This window comes from Lissotriton helveticus, chromosome 3_1, assembly GCF_964261635.1.
Source record: "Lissotriton helveticus chromosome 3_1, aLisHel1.1, whole genome shotgun sequence".
In the NCBI taxonomy this organism is placed as follows: Eukaryota; Metazoa; Chordata; class Amphibia; order Caudata; family Salamandridae; genus Lissotriton; species Lissotriton helveticus.
In genome coordinates, this window is record NC_136061.1 from 923512939 (window position 1) to 923532619 (window position 19681).

General features: G+C 46.1%; 1 protein-coding gene across 2 annotated transcripts in view; it reads left to right on the forward strand.

The window, feature by feature from the left end:
* The window catches only part of NCMAP (non-compact myelin associated protein), a 990488-nt gene that overhangs the window by 231662 nt on the left and 739145 nt on the right, over window positions 1-19681 (forward strand). For both annotated transcript variants that reach the window (XR_013608733.1, XM_078681267.1), the window contains exon 2: window positions 8863-8959. Coding sequence is in view for 1 of the 2 variants with exons in the window: in XM_078681267.1 (XP_078537393.1) it covers window positions 8875-8959 (85 nt within the window). In the remaining variant the exon portion in view is untranslated. The remainder of the gene's footprint in view (window positions 1-8862; window positions 8960-19681) is intronic.

Sequence of the window (19681 nt, forward strand, 5' to 3'; positions counted from 1 at the left end):
GACCAAAGAGCTGTGATGAAGGAGACGAGGAGGAGGACACCAATTGATTTGGCCCCAGTCCTACTGGCCTGTTCCGAACTTGACCTGCTCCAGAAAAATCCCGGTGTATCCAGCATCCCCCCTGAACCTGGTGGACCTGCCCTGCCTTCCCTACTAAGACTGTCTCCCATTAGCACCGGATTTGCTCACCAACAGACTCTGGTTCCAGCTAGATCCACAAGTCTGCACCACTCTGCACCCAAAGCCAAATGGCCCTAGTTCGAGTGGCCCAACTCTAAAACGCGGTCTCCTCAGTGATCCTGACCTGGGATCCAGTGACCCCTGACCTACCTCAAGCCTCCAGCTGACACCTGCAGCCTCTATCTAGAGGGTCTCCCCAACCAGGAACTGGTAAGAAAACCTGTTGAGAAAAGACACCCCTGCACCCAATGTCCCACAGCCTTGAGTGGCCCAACCAACGGTGTCCAGGCCACCCCCAGCATTTCAAATTACCTCTCCAACTGGTGGTCACCTCCAGAAAGTCTTTGTGCCTGAGCCTGCAGTGTTTGTTGTAACCGGAGAATCCCCATTGAAACCAACAGAGCACCCGATGCCAAAACAGCACCCTGCACCCGGCCGTCCAAGTACCGCTGTGGGTGCATCTTGTGTGCTAAATTGAACCCCCTTTGCCCTGAGCTTAACCATAGGAGCTTGGCTCCCACATGGTGTGCCCATGAGCAGCCACCAACCGGAGGCACCTTATCCCCCACTGGATAACATTGCGTCTTAGCACTCTGCAGCTGGCCGCCCTAGTGCCACTGAGGGTGCACTTTCAGTGCATCCTCGACCCTGGGGGAACCCTGGTTCTAACTCCAACTCCCAAAACCAAGTACTTACCATTAAACCCATAACTTAATTTCCTCCCATAGGATTGCATTGACTGCTTTTCTGTGAAAAAAAGTTCTAAGTGTGGAGTTGGAAATTAAATTAAAAATCAAACAAGTGTGTTTCAATAACAAATAGTATTACTTACCTTTATCTAGGAAATGTCCCAGTGTATATCACACTGAATAAAAAAATTTATTCTGAAAAGTAATATAACAAATACTCACAAAGTAATTATAAAGTAACTTGTTCACTAATTTCAACTGTTTCTGAACAGTTGACCTACGGGTAACCAAACCAATTGCATTCAACTGTGTTCAACTGCATTATTCTTGCAAAGTATTATTACACTTATCTGTACCAGGTCCTACTTGGTTCTAGAAATAAAATACAACTACTCATTATTTTTACACAAAACAAATTGGTCAGAATTCAATCTTTGAGTGTGTGAAATCATTCCCTGCCTGAGTGTGTACAATAAATGCTTAAGACAACCCTCTGATAAAGCCTTACTGCTCGCCCACACTACTACAAATAGAAGTAAGGTATTATCTATTTTAACCTCTGTAAGTCTTTGGAGGATCCACTGGACTCTGTGTACACTATACTTAACTTTGGTATAGTATATACAGAGCCAGCTTCCTACACCACCATAAAATACTATTTTGCCTGCTCATCGGATGAAAGGCAATTACTAATGTCCAAATACAGCATTTTCTGGTACCCATGTCTACAAACGTGCAACTTTTGGTAGGTACACTAACGGCTTGATTAGGGTATGGGTTGTACCATGGGAAGTAAGCTATGCTTGTGCTCTTTGCAGACCGCACAATCTTCACATAAACACATTCTAAATTTGCCTGGGCCATAAGTCAATCAACCGATCAATCAGGGGTTTGTAAAGCGCGGATCCTCACTCATGCGGGTCTCAAGGTTCTGGGGGATTGGGGTGGGGGTGGCTGCTGATCAGTCTGGGCATGGAGGTTCAGTCGAAGAGCCACGTCTTGAGATAAGTACATTTCTTGCTGCTATTTTCCACCTCATGAACAGATCACTACATCATTACGTTCTGGAGGTCTCTGCAATGGCACCTTCCTCTTCTCACGCTCCCCATATTCTCTGCCATACTTTCCCTCCAGTCCCTTTTCCTCACTCACCTGTCTTGTCAGAGTTCGACAACATAAACTTAGGGAAAAGAGTCCACAAAGGTATAGACAGACTGCGAAACAGAAGGAGCTCCCCGAAAACATTTTGAAACCCCTCTTAACCCACAGCCAGGCACTTGGCTCCCAAAATACAAGCACCTACAATAGTAAATTAAACCTGTTCTCCAAAATAAGTTTTTGGGATGTCATGAAATTCGGTAGGGTCCTTGTTTTAAAGTTATTTTTAGGTCGAGCAGAGTCTGCTTGAGACCTATTGCTGCCCGTATCTGGGAATGTAGACACGAGTCTGACGCGCGCTTTTCCATTCTCAGTTTTCACCACGGGAGCGCGCCTCTGAGACGCGCTTGCGCAGACGCACACACAGCCCCTGCTTTCGCCTGGCTTGCATGCCAACACGGCGCACACACACACAGCCAGCCCCCACCCCCTGCACACACACACACACACACACAGGCGCGCGCACACATACTCACGCTGCCGCCCCCACTGCACACACACACAAACACACACACATATAGACACGCGCACACAGACACGCACGCATACACCCGCCGCAGCCCCCAATCCCCCCTGCACACACACACACACCCCCGCCCCCCCTTTCACACACACACACACACACACACACCCCCGCACCCCCTTGCACACACACACACCCCCGCCCCCCCTTACAACTAAGCCCCACTCACCTCATCGCCGCCACTCCTGACTTCTGCAGCCACCGCGGAGCCCCACGTCACCAATGCTGCTCTCTGGCACTCCGTGGATGCGGGCTTCACGCAGAAGGCGGAAGTCCCGCCCCACGACCGGCTTCACGCTGCCGAACTTCCCGTTGCTAGTTTGCCTATGCTGTAGAAGTTCTATGCATTGGGGTTCGTGCATATTGGGTTGTCTTCTGAAACCTGGTAATTTGGGATGTTGGGGTACAGGGATGCCTTGCGCTGTGGTTCGTAGTAAACAGGTGGGTGTTTTAGGATGTGTCCTGAGCTCGTGCACGTCAGGCTAATGGGGAACAGGTGAGCAGTGAATCGTGTGCTCGAGGCTTTAAATCAGCGCAGCATTAGCAAGAAACGCCATTACTGCGGGCCCTGGAAGCTTCCGGAATGGCGCCTCTCAATATAGCCAGCACCAAGCCGCGCTTTAAGTGCAGCCTTGAAGGCGCTCCACTCACGCGCGCCCCCGCCCCCCTTCGCCAGGTGCCGCTGCCCAGGGTGGCACCTGACGTGCCCCTGACACCTATTCACCGCGTCCAATAAAAAGACCGCTGCATTCTTCGTCGCAGGCAATTATTTCCCCCCTTATCTTCAGGAACCATAGAATTGCAATCATTCCGTTACTTTTATAGCGCTGCGCTGGTACAAGCCGCATAGGGTTTTATGAATGCAGCTAAATTATATATTCCCTCCTCCTCCTCGCTCTCTCTAGCTCTCCGTCTCTCCCACGCACCCCTGCCTCCCCCAGCTCTCTCTGACTCCCACTCATCCTCTCCTCTCCCTTCCTGACTCTCTCTCTTGCTCATTCCACCGCCCACACGCGCTCACCGCCTCTCTGCCCCCAACCTGTCCACCTCCTCCAGCCCCCACTCGCGCTCTTTCTCTATCATTGCGGTTTGCTCTAAACATGGCAGGAACTCAAAGCCACAAATCTTTAAACACAAATTCACCGACACACACAGACAAGTAAAATGCATGCACACACAACGACTTGTCACACACAGGCAATTATAAATACATACAGTCCTACAGATGCTAACATGCAACCCACACCATGCACAGTTCATGCAGTTACATTCATTACTGTTACATATATGACCGCACAAGCACTCACGCACATATGAGCTAATTCAGACATGTACAGATATAAAAAAATAAAGCAAAGACAGACAGATACATGTAACAATTGACATAACGTGCACACAAGCACAAAAGCACTCGCGCACAGACAACAAACAAAGACTCAAACAGAGAAAACACAAACTACAGACATATGACTCCATAGATAAACAGCAACGGTTGCTGTTTATCTATGCTGCAACACACACATGCAACCGCAAGCAGACACGCAGCACACCGACACTACAGCACATCACAAAGTGTGTTATATTATGGCATGCTCTGAGCGTGTTTTTATAGTACATTTCCACCCCAGCATCAATCTGCGCAACCATTCAACAACAACAACTGGTTCAAATATGTTCTCTCAATGTTTCAAACTTTATTACAAATGTCACAAAAAGATGTTAATATTTCACTTCTGTTCTTGGATTTTCGTCACAATAAAATACACTGAACATAATCTTCACAAAAGTTATTTACAAAAGTTTAAGCTATTGCCATTATAAATTAAAATCTCTTTTATTTAAGTATTCAGTATTTTAAAAAATTAAAAGCCATTGTAATTTGTAATATTAATACAGCTAAGTCACGTAAATACAAAACATGTTGCATTACAAATGCTATAGGTGTCACATTTGCGAAAGTTATAACTATTGGCATTGTAAATGACAAAGCTATTAATTTTTTAATTTGGAACTCCTATCTCTTCTTTGACTCTTCTCTTCCATTCTCGCTCCTTCTCGTGGGCTCCATTCACCCTCTCTCCCCTCTCTGACACGGGCACCCCTCTTGTTTGTTACATAAATTGATGAGGTTTATCCTTTAACTTTTAGAGTATGGAATTCTTTTCTTGTAGGCCTGGCCACTTCGTTCATAATAAAAAAAGAAATCCATTTGTTCTAGATTTTTAAGCTGAATATTTGGTTACACATTCTCAATTACATTTTTCACCACTAATTAGGCTTTCCACACAATGCTTACTTATTTTTATTTTCACTGCATGTAAATTGATTTGCAGTTTCACGATATGTCGGTTCCTGTGTATGAAATGTCAGTGTCTTTTGTGTCTCAAGTTATCTCTTTGAGTGCTTATGAAAACTATATTAGTTATTTCTGTAAATTAGCAGAACGATCGTCAGTGACACTTAACATTCGTACTCCTTTCCCATTCTCATTTGTTATGCGTCTAATCACATATCTGAGACAAATATCTCAAATTCTTTTTGGGTAGAAAATACAATTACGCAAGTCAAATTCCAATAATGTGATGGGCAAAAGAAAATTGATTGCACAATAGTCATTACAAAATAGAAGAAAAAACAGTTGATTACAATGTGAAAGAGAGAGGCAAAAATGCAAATTATGCTTTAAAAAAAAATATATATATACGATAAATCCAATTGGTATAATTAGAAGCATTAATTGACAACGGTTAGTCGTGCAATATTGTATCAAAATTCTTTCCGAAAAATTCTAGGTTGTGCTCTATGATGCGACTTAGGTCCTCCAAATTAAAGTCTAGCCCTGACCTAAGCCTTAACATCGTATGCAAAGTCTACCATACCTTTCCAAGCATGATGTTGGGATGTAGGTACATGTCCGCTTTCACCAATGCCCATTAGAACGCATACCATGAAAAATGGGCACTGAAAAATCGAATGCAATTAGAAAAAGGTAGGGTTAGCTGTTGCCACTGACTTGCCTGCATTTACTATCCCTGATTTCGCGGTTTAAAGGAACAAAAAAGTATTTGAGCTCCGAAGCCTCAGCTTCTTATGTATTTTCCACTACAAGCCCTTAGAACGTGTCAAAGGGTGTCCGGGATGTCACTTCTGCTATTCTGGCATTTTGGTGAATTGATGTCCATGACGATGTGTCAGAAAACAAATTAAAGTCCCTTTATTGTGATGATTCTAAAAATATGTTTCCTTGTTGAGAATGGATACCTACAGAGATCAGCATGGTGGAGAGCTCTTTATGTTCACAGGAGACGACCAATACAAACTTTTCAACTAAATCCGGCGGTGAGAGGTAGTTAATCAACTCCCACCAAGCAATGGATCTTGAAGTATTTGTTGCCATTGAGTGATCAAACCCACTACAGATATGTCAGCTGAAAGAGCCATTTAAAAAGGCCAGGGATGCCCCCGAAAATGGGATAAGATTTGGTCTCTGTGGAGATCAGATCGGGGAATGGTGGAAGACACCCTGGGGAATTCTGAAGCCCGGAAGGGGGTGGGGGATGGGAAGCCCTGAATGGTAGGCCACCAATAAGATTTAATGCCAGTGAATGTGCACTTTTCCTGGATCTTTCGTTAATTACATAATTGTCCTATTGCTGCAATACCCCTTGGGGGCTCATGTTTATGATACACTGCTTGTCATGTATGTTCTTTTCAAAACTCAATAGAAAGATTTATCAAAAAAATCCACTTCAGAATGTGTTAGACAGGGAGGCACAACATCAGAGAAATCTCATTGAGTACGAGTGTGCTAGCTTCAGCAGAGGTGTCTATAACAACGTAATATCACCCAACGCAACTGCACTCCTTTTACTATTCGCAGATTGAAAGCCTGACACTCCCCTCCCCAACTTTGAACCTGGGACCTTCATGTTGCGCATAGGTCTCTACAGTGAGTGTACTGAGTTTTCAGGATTTCTGGTTGGTCTCCCATAGTATTCCATTCAAAGTTCCATTGCAAGATTGGGAGACCTGGGTGGCGACTATTTTGAGAAACTACTAGTGGGTGAAATATGCTTTGTGTAAAGAGGGGGCAAAAAGTGAGGGGCAGGTGCCCTGGTAGAGTGGGAGGAATCGTTGGGATGTGAGAAATCAGAAAGCAACCTTGGGAGATGCCAAAATAAACCCAAAGCAGGCAGAGGTGGGATTTTAGGGTGCTGAAAACATAGTAGGCAAACCAAGATCATGCTATTCCCCACCACTGGGTGCTACATTACTAGCGCCCATGGCATCTGAGACTCAAATAGCGAATGGCTTCTACCCAGGGATGTCTGGTCATCTCCTACGGAAACCCTCCCTTCAGATTCAACATGCAACGCTTTGAGGGGGACAGATCTTGAACTTGAAGAAGAATTATTTCAGAAGGCAGACCGGAGAGCTTTGAGTTTTAATTTTGATGAAGTAGAGGATTTTACCTGAGGTGGTATTTCCTAGTCTGGCATTCCAAGTTGAAAGGATTAGAGCATTGCATATCACCAGAATTTTAATCTGAAAGTGAAAAAGACACAGACCGTGCCTGATCGTCTACTGAGAAGTAATGGTGCCTTTCCTTTGAAAGGATTGGAACCCTACTGATGTCTGCACACTAGGAGCACTCCCTGTAGCAATGCTGGATATCGGTTTTCGGGGCGCACTGAAAAAAAAGTTTCAGGCTGCTGCTTATTTTATGACAAAAATGATTCTCTTTCTTTGAAATCGAGACACAGTGTTGATCTAAAGAGCTTTCAGTTATTGAAGTTCAAATATTCTGGTGAATTTGTTAAAGGGTCACATGTTTTTCCATGGTTTTCAAAATAAATTGAAGGTGTTTTAGAATCATGACAGTTGCATCTCTATCGCTATGTTTAGTTGTTTATTTCGTTATCCAGGCACTCAAGGTACCTGTGCTATAGAAAATCCATAAATAAGTATTAAGTACTTAAAACATCTGGCTTTGTTTTTCACCATAAAACAATGAAGCTAAGTGGTATCAAATGTTATTGGATTTTTTTTAGAGAAAGCAGTTTGAAGCATTTGTAGGTATTTTCAAGTGAGTGGTGTACGTGCTTCTCAACATGTCTCCGAAACACACTACAGTAAATGTTGCATTCCACAGGCATGCCTGCAGTTCAGTTCCCCCTCTTGCCTTTAGCTCAGCATGAGTGTGCTCAACTAAATGAGGACACATTTTACAAGAATTTGCTTGCTATTTTGGAATCTGCTCTGCCTGAGAAATGTAGCTCCAGCTATGATGACAATTGTCGCCACGGCCAAACTTTGACTTAGCGAGCTGTAAGTGCACCAGAGATTGATGGCATTGTCCACAGAAGGGTTGGTCTATGGGTAAATGTTTAGAATCCATAACAGACTAATATGTCAGTCCCATATCACATTTAAAGTGTCACAATTTTTAAAGCTTTTAAAAACCATCCTAATGATGAAAATCTGATTTTTCTAACATCTATAGGCAGTATTAGTGAAATAGCTTTGATTTATGGGTATTGCCAGGGCGCCTTCTCTGGGGAGTAGTATGTGCTATATAAATTCCAGTCATTCCTTCATGCAGTGAAGCGCTATACACAGCAATTAAAAAAACTGTCTGATTTGTGTAGTAAACCTAATAGAACCGTCTTCTACTGTGCCTAAAGTAGCTGGCAGTCTATGTCAAAAAAGAAGTCTGGTTGGTGGCTACAAAAATGTAAGACTACAATGTAGTGAAAGTCCCTCCAGGATCTCGAACGTTAATTTCAGGAGGCAGGTGTGAGTCAGCTTTTTGTTAATATGTATGGGTGCATTATTTGTATAGTGCAAGCCTAGCCAAAAAGGCAGTAGATACTTATACAGGGCCAAAGACAAGCCTACAGACAAGGGATATGAGAGGTAGCTGGGTTGTGTATGGTTATTGCATTGTGTTAAAGCGGTGCGTCTTCAACTCTTTATTAAATTGGGGCAGTGTTGATGAATACAATATTGTCATAGATGGAAAAGGCCTGCTGTCTTGTTTTTCTTTTTTACGCATCTTAGTCTGCAGTGTGGTGGTGCACTGGCTGCGGGATTGGAAAGAGTCACCAGAGATGGGGAGCTTATTTGCAAGATCAGGGGTGGTGCTGGTCATCATGGCGTTGTAAATGATGCAGTTTGTTTCGAAGAATGTTTAATACTGATTCTACTAAAAAACACAATAGGTCCTCTCTTGCTCACAAAGAGAAGAAGTAGGTGGGTGTTAACTTCAATTGCTACAAAAGTGTCATCCTATTTCTTCTTTCTTTGTTCTAGATCACCATCAACATGGCAGCTTCGACTTCGTCAGTGAATGCAACCTTCACAACGGGGCCTGTGACAACACTCTCCAGAGAACAAATTCTGTATCAAAGTAAGGAGATTCTCATGCATCTGCAAACACCTTGTGGTGCTTCAATATCTAGTTCAAGGGATGTTTGTTTTTGAAAAGTTAAGATGATGATCCCTAAGATACAAAATGCATCAGAATGTAGATTATTTAGAGTGCACACATGGGTAACTGTGGAACCAATGTATTAAGAAGACTCAAGGCTGTATTACACCTACTGTAGCAGTGTGGTGAACACAGGCACTTAGTTTAGGAGAAGGGGATTTACTTTTCATCATCCAACTCTAACTCCATGCATGAGACAGAAAAGCAGGAGGGAGAGAAGGATAGCCAAACGGACAAAAGGAAAAAGAACCTGCAAGGGCGTGGTAAACAGACATGGAGTGTAGCTTAGGGAGGGGAGCGGAGAAAAAATGAAGTGTAATCAAGACTTTGCAGCAGTGGTATTTAGCCCTCCACTGTGCCGGGCTCCTAAGAAGCTAGTGCAATGTCTTTCACTTAGACTCCATTAGAAAAACAGTCCATCTAGACCATATCTTGTTAAATAATTTCACCGCTATATAACTACTCATGATTACCCATCCTACTCATTTTATTCCACTATTCCAAAAGCTGAAAAGAGTTTACCAATTTCCCGTGGTAAGTAATAATAGAGGAAGCACACAACATTGATATATAAATATTAATTTGCATCAGAATACATTTAGGCCTCAATTATGCCCAGTGTAGACCAAAAGGCTAATCATATGCTCTGGTTCTAGAGTTCTTCCCAGACATCTAATGATATATGAAGATATTTCCTACCAATATACTTACCAATACTAACAGACCCATACTATATGGGGATGATCAGCCATGGGTTCATTGAATAAATTAGGGCATTTATTAAAGTTAGAAATATTGAATGTATGTAGTAGAGCGGGTCTAAAGTAAGACTTACAGCTAGTGTAGGGTTGCATCCAATGCTAGTTTTCTTCTCTAATGTAGGAAGCACAAATGTTTCATACCACAGACCACAGTTTACACAAGACCTTGATCCTAGTGCCTTTTTTTATTTTTCAAAAATTCTGTCTAAGGATGGGGGACAATTTACTGATAGAATATCTGCACCATTCACCTATCCCTTTTGAGTTGCTTTATTTGAGCAAATCATTTATCTATTATGTCAGTGGTCAGGGATATTTTGTTTAATGTTAGGTCATTTAATGCATTTGACATTTGTAAATATTCAAAAGGGTTATTGCGAGATTCGATATCCCATATTAGCTATTATCAAAATAATGGTCTATATTTGGTATTGTATTCCGAGTCTGATGTGTAACTAGCACAGGAGTGTAGTAAATGCTATTGACCTTGCGCATTCCTGTTGTGTAGATAAACAAAGGTAACACAATCTTGTTTTTTACCTAACCAAATAAAAGCTCTGGATCTTGCTTTAGACTTTTCATTAAAGAAAAAAAAACGTTGTCTGATAGAGAATTGACATGGTAGTCTCTGCCACCTGTCCCACAAATGAGATTCGTAGAGTTTGCCATCTATTAATACGACTTGCGGGTTTCTCAGGAGGCACTATGAAAATGCCAGTACACACCATCAACTGGAGCTCTCACAACAGATCGTTGGCTGCATCGGAGAATAGAGGAAAGAGATGTGGATGACCGTGATGGCACATTCATGAGCTAAAAGCATTTTTTTAGGTCGAGCCTAGACGAAAGCAAAGCGAAGCTTTGCTGTCTAGAGCGAGACAACTTATGTAATCACTTTTGGGGGAATGTGGACAGCAGACTGTCACGCGCTTCTCCTGCCGGAGATTTGACCTCGTGAACGCGCACGCTTTCGCGTTGGTGGAACAGGCACGCACGCAGGCACACACGCGCGCACATGCACGCAGGCACACACACCCACACGCGCGCAGGCAGGCACGCGCACACACACACACACACACACGCAGGCACACAGACACACACATACAGGCTGTTTAACAAACGAATACGTGTTGTTGCTAACACGAAGGTGTAAACACTCCCTCATTTACAATGCATCTCAAAACACCCTCGCAGTTAGCACCTGCGCGTTGTGTCTTGCCCCTCGGAGCGGGCTTTAAACCAAGTCCATTGAGGCTTGGAGGTATGGTAGGTGTGAGGGTGGCAGTCCAGCTCTGCCCACCATGGAGGTTTGAGAGCGAAGCCTGAGGGACTCCAAACTGCAGAGGGGAGGCTAACGAAGGAGTCTGACTGCCCCAAGATTGACACTCACCACCCTCTTAGCGGGTCCAGGCAGCTGCACTGCACCCGACGTGGGTTGTTGGAACAGGAGGTGACCAGTCGGCCTGATCCCTGCGCACACAAGGTGCTCGGGAGGGAGGGACGGAGGGACGGAGGGCCCGCAGGAGGCAACGCACCGTGGTGAGGAAACAGCCCGGATGGCTCTCGGGGTGGAAAGCACCTCAGGAGCTGCTGCGCAATGTATGAGACCCGCAAGAACTCGGGCGTCTTAATGAAGAGAATACTCACCACCGCAGGTACAGATCATAAAGGTCACCAATGAATCCCTGATGTCTCAGGCCCGGGAACAGCCAAAATCACACAGAAAACAATCAGGGATCCCTTTCTTAGGACATACACCAGCCATAATTCTGTGCCAGGGAACGTGCAATAGCCAGGACACTGTAGCCAATGAGAGCACCGGCAAGTCTTTTGCCAGCCAATGCCAAGCTATGGTACAGTCTCCGAGGCTTAACAGCCAATGAACATGGAGAACTCCATAGTCAATAGAAAGATAAGCATTGTACTGACTAATCCACTATCTTCAAGCTTTTCTATTAACAGTGGAAAATGTGTCCTCCTACGGGATTGGTCTAAGCAGCTGGGCAGTGCACTTCATGCTCCGAAGTTGCCGTAATCATGGAACAGAAGACTACAGTAAACGAAGAAATGACAGCCAAGGTTTTCAGTCTTAAATGTGCAGAACGGGGGCAAGTTAGTCAATCTAGTACATGGGTACGAGCAACCATTTTCCCAGGGGTCAAAACGTTTGTTCTGTGGTGTGACCGATGGCCGCATTGATGCCAGCAGGGTGGCGGTCGGGAAGGAGGGGAAAAAAAAAGCATCTAGTGGCAGAATTGTAAAATGTGAAACCAGAAAACCAGGGGGCTTATTTACAAGCCCCCTGCGCCACTTTTGCATCATTTTTCCCATGTTAAAAATGACGCAAAAGTGGCGCAGGGGGCTTGTAAATCTGCCCCCAGGAATGAATCCCGGCTTTAACACTTGACCAAGTGATCCTGGGCAATTGTTTTATTTCACGTTCCCTCCTTTAATTTCATTATAACATATCAGAAGACCTTACAATGCATGACGTCCAGATGTGCACTGTAAACCAACACATAACTAAAAAATTTGTAATTTACAATACCAATAGCTCAAATTTTCCTAATGCGAGACCTATTGCATGGCAAATGCTTGTTTTATTTTCCTTTTAAATACATTTTTCAATATTATCGGGATATCACCATGTCATACCTATGTTTTATATGTTGACAATAAAATAGTAACTAATGCATTTTTGATCCAAGTTAGTATTAAATAATCCATCAATATAACCGGACCCTTACGCTACTGAGATCGATGAGCCATCTTTGGATGGTGGGTACGGCAGAGCCAGCAACCCATGACCTATTGCAGACTCTGCTGACTGTCTGCAGAGGATGCAGACTTGACTTGTTGATGTATCCAGCTACCTGGTCCATGGTTGTTCAATAAATCCAATGTTAAGATTCCAATTGAATTAGAATGAATTAATAAGCTCACGAGTCATCACATTCTGATGTGATCGTTTGCTCATATTATTATTTTTGTCTGTCTCTGTATTTGTTTGTCTATATGTTTATTTTGTATTACGAAAAATTCAGTGATGGTAAGCGTAATTCATATTACCCTGTGGGTGCACTGAATCTTGAATATCTCCCTACTATGTAAACTGTAATTAATGTTCATGCGTTTTTTCTATATGTCATATTATTTTATCTCATTTTTGTATTTCTGGGTTCTATGAAAATGTATAAACTGCCTTGAAACAGCCCCAGCCCTGCGCGCCACATGGGGAGAAACATGTGTTGGCTGGCCATTATTTTTCACTTCTTGCCAAGTAATGTAATCAGATTCGTAACTTATTACATCAGAATGTGATGTCTCATGAACTTATGTATTCATTCTAATTCAATTGGAATCTAATATTAAATTTATATTACATCTATGACTAGACTATACTAAAAGTTGCTGATCTTGATTGCAGGGTGGATTCTAGAGCTACATTCCACCTATAGGTTAGTCCATTGGAACATCAATTTTAACTCCTGCCTTAGGTGGCATAGACTCTTTAGATCATTACCCCTACTTCTTTTTGGCAACTTCGTTGTCCATGGTAACATACAACTTATCTGCACTACAGACCTGATGGGGAAACTGATATGGGCTGACTGTTCCGAGGAAAGCCATCTGAGCAGGCCATGGAGAGAGTCCGGAGGGTGACATGGAACATGCTCTGTAAAAACACGCAATTCAACTTCTTTCACTGTACCTAGCTCCCTCCATATCGGTTAAACATCATAATGCAATCGGACACCACGCTCTGTCGCCGCTGCGCTCCAATAGACGCAAACCTTATCCACATGGTATGGAGATGTCCTATAGTGGTGAGATTCTGGAACAAGGTGGTGGGAAATATGGAGCACAACTTGAACATAGGTGGCCTGCAAACTCTAGAGATTTACATTCTGTGCATTTACACATGGCAGAGGAGCAAACAAGTTGGCAAAAAGATTTGGCCTAGGTCATTACCAGTAGGGACAGAGCAAGACATTGGCAATCTACCACCCCATATAGGTGGAAACATGAGGTGGACAACAGGCTATGGTTGAGGGGGCCACCATACAAGCTGAAGTACTGAGGTGGGTCCACAGGAAATCCATCACACCTCTTTGGATGGAAATCCTTATTGAATCCATGTAGGTAGACTGCTGAATTCCCCTATCATGCTTTGTACCATGATTCTCCAAGGGACACTCTCCTAAACCTCCCTCCCCCTCCCCCTCCCCCCAAAGACAGGCTCTCGCTCTATACTTATTGATTACCAATCAATAAGTGGCTGACTCCTGTATCTGGGAAGCTTAAAATAGTGCTACTAGTGGATGGGCAATTTGTAATAACTATATTGGATTATGTGGCAAAAAAAGTGTTCTGGAATAGTTATAATTAATTGGAGTTGGATCATCCTCAGCCATACGAGTATGCTTTGCTTTTGAATATCTAGTCTATACACTGTACTCCAGTGTGTGAAACCCTAATATACACTTCTTCGTATTTAGTTGTTGGACCTAGATTACCCAAGCCTACATATGGTAGCTTGGCACAGTAGTGGTCTACAGCTAACTCCAGGCGTTGGCTAAGTACTTACACAGCTTACCCACAGTAACACATTGATGAACCACTAAAATAAAGACACAACACCTTTGTTTGCAAAAATACCGTTACCTTTTATAAAAATAATATGGCTCTTTGGATTTGAAAGCATACAGGTTATCACATCAATTGCTTTTAGGAATAAACATTGCACTTTTACTAGAGAAAATAGTTTTCACTCCTCCAGCTGTGGAAAAAGCAGTAAATCATATACTTTTATCAGAATTCAGCAGTACATTCAAAGAACTTCTTGGATAATTAATTGAAGCTCCTAGACTTCACACTCTACAGGGGTATTTTGCATTAATACACAATGACATCAATAACTCTTTACTACAGCCTACCAATTCATTGGTTATGTTAACACATCTAGGGTTACGTTGCCTAACCCCTTCTCTCCTTTGTCACAGAATGAATCTCCAGGGAAGTAGAAAGGTCAAGGCCCTTTTCTCTGCTTATGGACCTGTTTAAAATAGCTGTCAACCTTTTATCCCTTTTTACCCAACACTTCCCTCTTCACACTCCCACTCTCCTTACTGTCTGGGTGGCAGATATGCCACAGTCCATAGGCCTTCAGCTGGTACCCGCCTCTCAAGCTCCCCCGATCAGCTGCTTCCCTGCACTGACGTGGGAAGAGCCTTGCCGGCCTCCTCAGCCCAAGCGCGCGTTCTCCTGTCAGCGCTGGCTAGGGGGCCTCGTTTCAGGCTTAACGCGGTGATTTCCTGCGTCGGCGGATCACCAGAGGTTAGATGGGCGGTCGGTTGCCCAAGCGCTACTTCCTCCAGCAAGCGCTCACAAGTAGGGGGTTCCGCTGTCAACGCGGCGCTCCGGAAAGTCGTCTGGCGCCACCTCAGGCAACCCGATGGACGCGCTGATCTCTGGGGCATGCGCGTTCCTCGCAATGGCTCCACCTCTCAGGTCGCGCTGCTCGTCGGCGCCTGCGTGTTCCTCCCCGGACCTCGTCACGCTGGGAACACTGCACCCCTGGGCCTGCTCGACCCTAGGCCCCTCCTGCTGAAAGAAGCGGTCGCGCTACTGGCTTGCGCGGAAGCGTTTCCTCGCTTCTCCTGACGCGCCTGGTGCCCCCGGGGTCCCGCAGACGGACCACACTGCGCCGCTCCTCACACGCTGCTGCTTTCCTCCCCCGGCTCCAGAAGAAGTACCTCACAGATCGGGCACTCGCTCCTCCAGGTGCTCCAGGCTCCACAGTTCCCCAACCATCTCAAGGCGCTCCAAGGGGACCACAAATGACTCGCTACCCTGGTAGGTGCAGCGCTGGGCAGGGCATATAAGACTGAGTTTCAGAAAGTAGATCCTGTCAGTTTCTACAGGAATGCTGATCCAGAAGGGTTTTTCTTCTCACGAAGCTTGTTTTCTTGGTCAATAACTGTTGTCTTGAGAGAGGGATCGGTCAAGGGCTAAAGGGGGAACAATCCTCTGAAGTAACTGTCAGCCTCAAATGACAACTAGCTGCTCTCAGTGTGTCCACCTCCTCTCACCACTGCCTCACTCCTCTACTCTGGGGTCAGCACCAAATGGCTGCTGGTCACTGGCCTTATATAGGGTGGCCTGAGACCTGCAGAATTCTCTAGGGTATTCTAGAAAGTTCCCTAATGTTAACCTATGGACCTGTCCTCCAGTGGTGTCCGTTATGGCAGTTGGTGGACACCATCTTAGGTTTCTTGAGATCCCTAGATTTTCAAGGGGGCTGACTAGGCCTCACAGGTTATGAGGGAAAAATGGCGTCATCGCCAAGGAGCACCTAGCCTCCTGACAGCATTAAAAAAATTCCTGATGGACATATGTAAAAATAAAAATAGAAAGTCTGGGAGGCTAAGGGGGACAAAAATAAATCATGGTGGTTAGAGTCTTCCCAGAAGCAGACAGGTCTAACACGCGTCCCCCCCAGCTGAAAGTGGGGAGAACTACCCAACCCCTTGGGAGTCCTCATCACTAAGGCGGAAATACCTGGATAGACCGTCTGCATTGGCATGGTCTGCCCCAGGTCGATGTTCCACCCTGAAGTCCATTCCCTGTAGGGAGATGGACCACCTTAGCAACTTGGGATTCTCCCCCTTCATTTGTATCAGCCAACGAAGGGGGCGATGGTCAGTCTGAACTAGGAAGTGCGAACCAAACAGGTATGGTCGCAGCTTCTTCAGAGCCCAAACCACCGCAAAGGCTTCTCTCTCAATTGTACTCCACCTCCTTTCCCTGGGGAGTAGTCTCCTGGACAGGAAGACCACGGGTTGATCCAAGCCCTCATCATTTAGCTGCGATAACACTGCCCCAATGCCATGTTCTGACGCATCTGTTTGGACAATGAATTCTCTAGCAAAATTAGGGGCCTTGAGAATGGGAGCGGAACACAATGCTTGTTTCAAGGTCAGGAAGGCTCGCTGGCAAGCCTCCGTCCAGACTACCCGTCGGGGTTGCTTCTTGGAAGTAAGCTCAGTGAGAGGGGCCACAATAGTGCCATACCCCTTCACGAAGCGACGGTAATATCCAGTGAGGCCCAGGAAGGCTCGGACCTCTGTTTGAGTCTTGGGGGGCTCCCAGGCGATGATAGCCTCAATCTTTGCCTGGAGGGGCTGCACCGTCCCTCTGCCCACCAAGTGACCTAGGTACACCACCGACCCTTGTCCGATCTGACACTTGCTGGCCTTGATGGTCAAGCCAGCCTGTTGCAGGGCATGAAGAACAGCTTGCAGGTGCTGCAAATGGTCCTCCCAGCTGCTGCTGAAGACAGCAATGTCGTCCAGGTATGCAGCAGAAAAAGCTTCCATTCCCGAAAGGACCCTGTTCACCAGCCTCTGAAAAGTGGCAGGGGCATTCTTGAGCCCAAAGGGCATCACACGAAATTGGTAGTGTCCCTCAGGTGTAGAGAAGGCTGACCTTTCCTTCGCCTCCTCAGTAAGGGAAATCTGCCAGTACCCTGAAGTTAGGTCAAAGGTACTTAAGTATTGGGCAGCTCCCAGCCGGTCAATAAGCTCATCCGCCCGTGGGATAGGATGTGCATCAGTTTTAGTCACTGAGTTCAAGCCTCGGTAGTCCACACAGAATCTCAATTCAGGTGTGATGCCTGGTGGGGCAGCTTTTGGTACCAAAACCACCGGGCTAGACCAAGGGCTACCAGAAGGTTCAATCACCCCTAGCTCCAGCATCTTGGCGACTTCACTTTTGATGTTGGCCTTCACCTTGTCCGACAGCCGGTAGATTTTAGATTTCACAGGTGGGCTGTCTCCTGTGTCCACGTCATGGGTACACAGGTGGGTCCTACCTGGGACAAGGGAGAACAGGGGAGAAAATTGCTCCAGGATCTGGCGGCAATCACTTTGCTGTTCAGAAGTCAGGGATGGCGAGAGAATCACTCCCTCCACTGATCCATCTTTTTCTTTGTACGAGAGAAGATCAGGGAGAGGTTCACTTTCTTCTTCCTCTGCTCCATCGGTCACCAGCATTAAGACAACCTCGGGCCTCTCATGATGTGGCTTGAGACGATTGGCATGCAGCACCCTGAGGGGCTGCCTTGGGGTCTTAAGATCCACCAAATAGGTAGACTTCCCCTTTTTCTCTAAAACCTCAAAGGGGCCTGTCCAACGGTCCTGGAGGGCATTCAGCTCTCCAGGTTCCATTACCCACACTTTCTGTCCAGGCTCCAGTTCCACTGGGTGAGCGTTGTGGTCATACCACTCTTTCATAACTGTTTGGCTGGCCTCCAAGTTGTCTGAAGCCTGCTTCCACAACTTAGCCATTTGGCTCCGGAAGGCCAGCATGTAGCTCACCACGTCCTGGGGAAGCTTCCTGGGAGTCTGTTCCCATCCGTCTTTCACCAGGCTGAGAGGTCCCCTTACAGGGTGCCCATACAAAAGTTCGAAGGGGCTGAAGCCCACTCCCTTCTGTGGCACTTCCCTGTAGGAAAACAAGAGACAGGGTAGGAGGATGTCCCATTTCTTTCGTAGGCTCTCAGGAAGACTCCGTATCATACCTTTCAAGGTTTTGTTAAACCTTTCCACAAGACCATTGGTTTGTGGGTGATAGGGAGTAGTAAACCGATAGGTAACACCGCACTCCTTCCACATGGCCCGCATGTATGCTGAAAGGAAGTTAGTCCCCCTGTCGGAAATGACCTCCTTGGGGAAACCCACTCTGGTGAAAATCCCCATCAGGGCCCTTGCCACTGCAGGTGCAGTGATGGTCCTCAGAGGTATTGCCTCTGGGTACCGGGTGGCATGATCCACCAAAACCAGTATGAACCGATGTCCAGCTGAAGTTGGTGGATCCAATGGCCCTACAATGTCGATGCCCACCCTCTCAAAGGGGGTGCTAACGACGGGTAGTGGTTCCAGGGGAGCTTTTAGCTTCACCCCAGTTTTCCCACTGGCTTGGCAAGACACACACGTCCGACAATATGTATCCGACGCCACTTTCATTCGAGGCCAGTAGAAATGGGGGACAAGCCGGGCAAAGGTCTTGTCCTGTCCTAGGTGTCCTGCCAATGGTATCTCATGAGCCAGTTCCAGTAGAAAGGCTCTAAAGCATTGAGGGACCACCAAGGCTCTGGCTGAACCGTGGCCAGGTGTCTTGGGCTCACTGTAGAGGAGTCCATCCTCCCAGTAAATCTGGTAGCTCCCCTCAATGTTTCCCGCTGCCTGGGCGTTGGCCTGTTGCCGCAGCCCCTCGAGAGTAGGACACTCTTTCTGAGCTTTGCAGAACTCTTCCCGGGAAGGACCTCCCTCCACATGCCATTCAGTGGGGATGGGTAGGTTTTCCAGGGAAGCAACATTCTCCCCGGTGGACTCCAGATCCACCTCCGCAGGTGGTCCAGTTGTCTCACGAGGTGGAGATGTCGAGGCAGGGTCCTCCGGCCTCCTGTCCTTCTTCTCTCTGGCAGCCGGCTGGGCCATTGTTCCAGGCTCCAGCGTCAATGAACTCCCCCTTCGGGCAGTCGCGGACCTTGTGCTGACACAAGTCCAGTCAGGGGGTCCCAGCATCTCAGAGTGAGTCTGGTACTCCACCCTCCTCCAAGCATTGTGCTCCATATCATTCCCTAACAGGCAGTCAACAGGCACGGCAGGGCTTACGGCAACTCGAAGTGGACCTGCAACCCCTCCCCACTCAAAGGGAACCTGAGCCACAGGATAGTGGCCCAATCTGCCGTCAGCCATTACGGCGGGATGGAGTACATCTGGGATGACCTGCTCTGGAGACACCAGCTGACTCCTTACCATAGTCATGCTGGCTCCTGTGTCTCTCAGAGCCTCCCCTCTTCGGCCATTGATGGTGA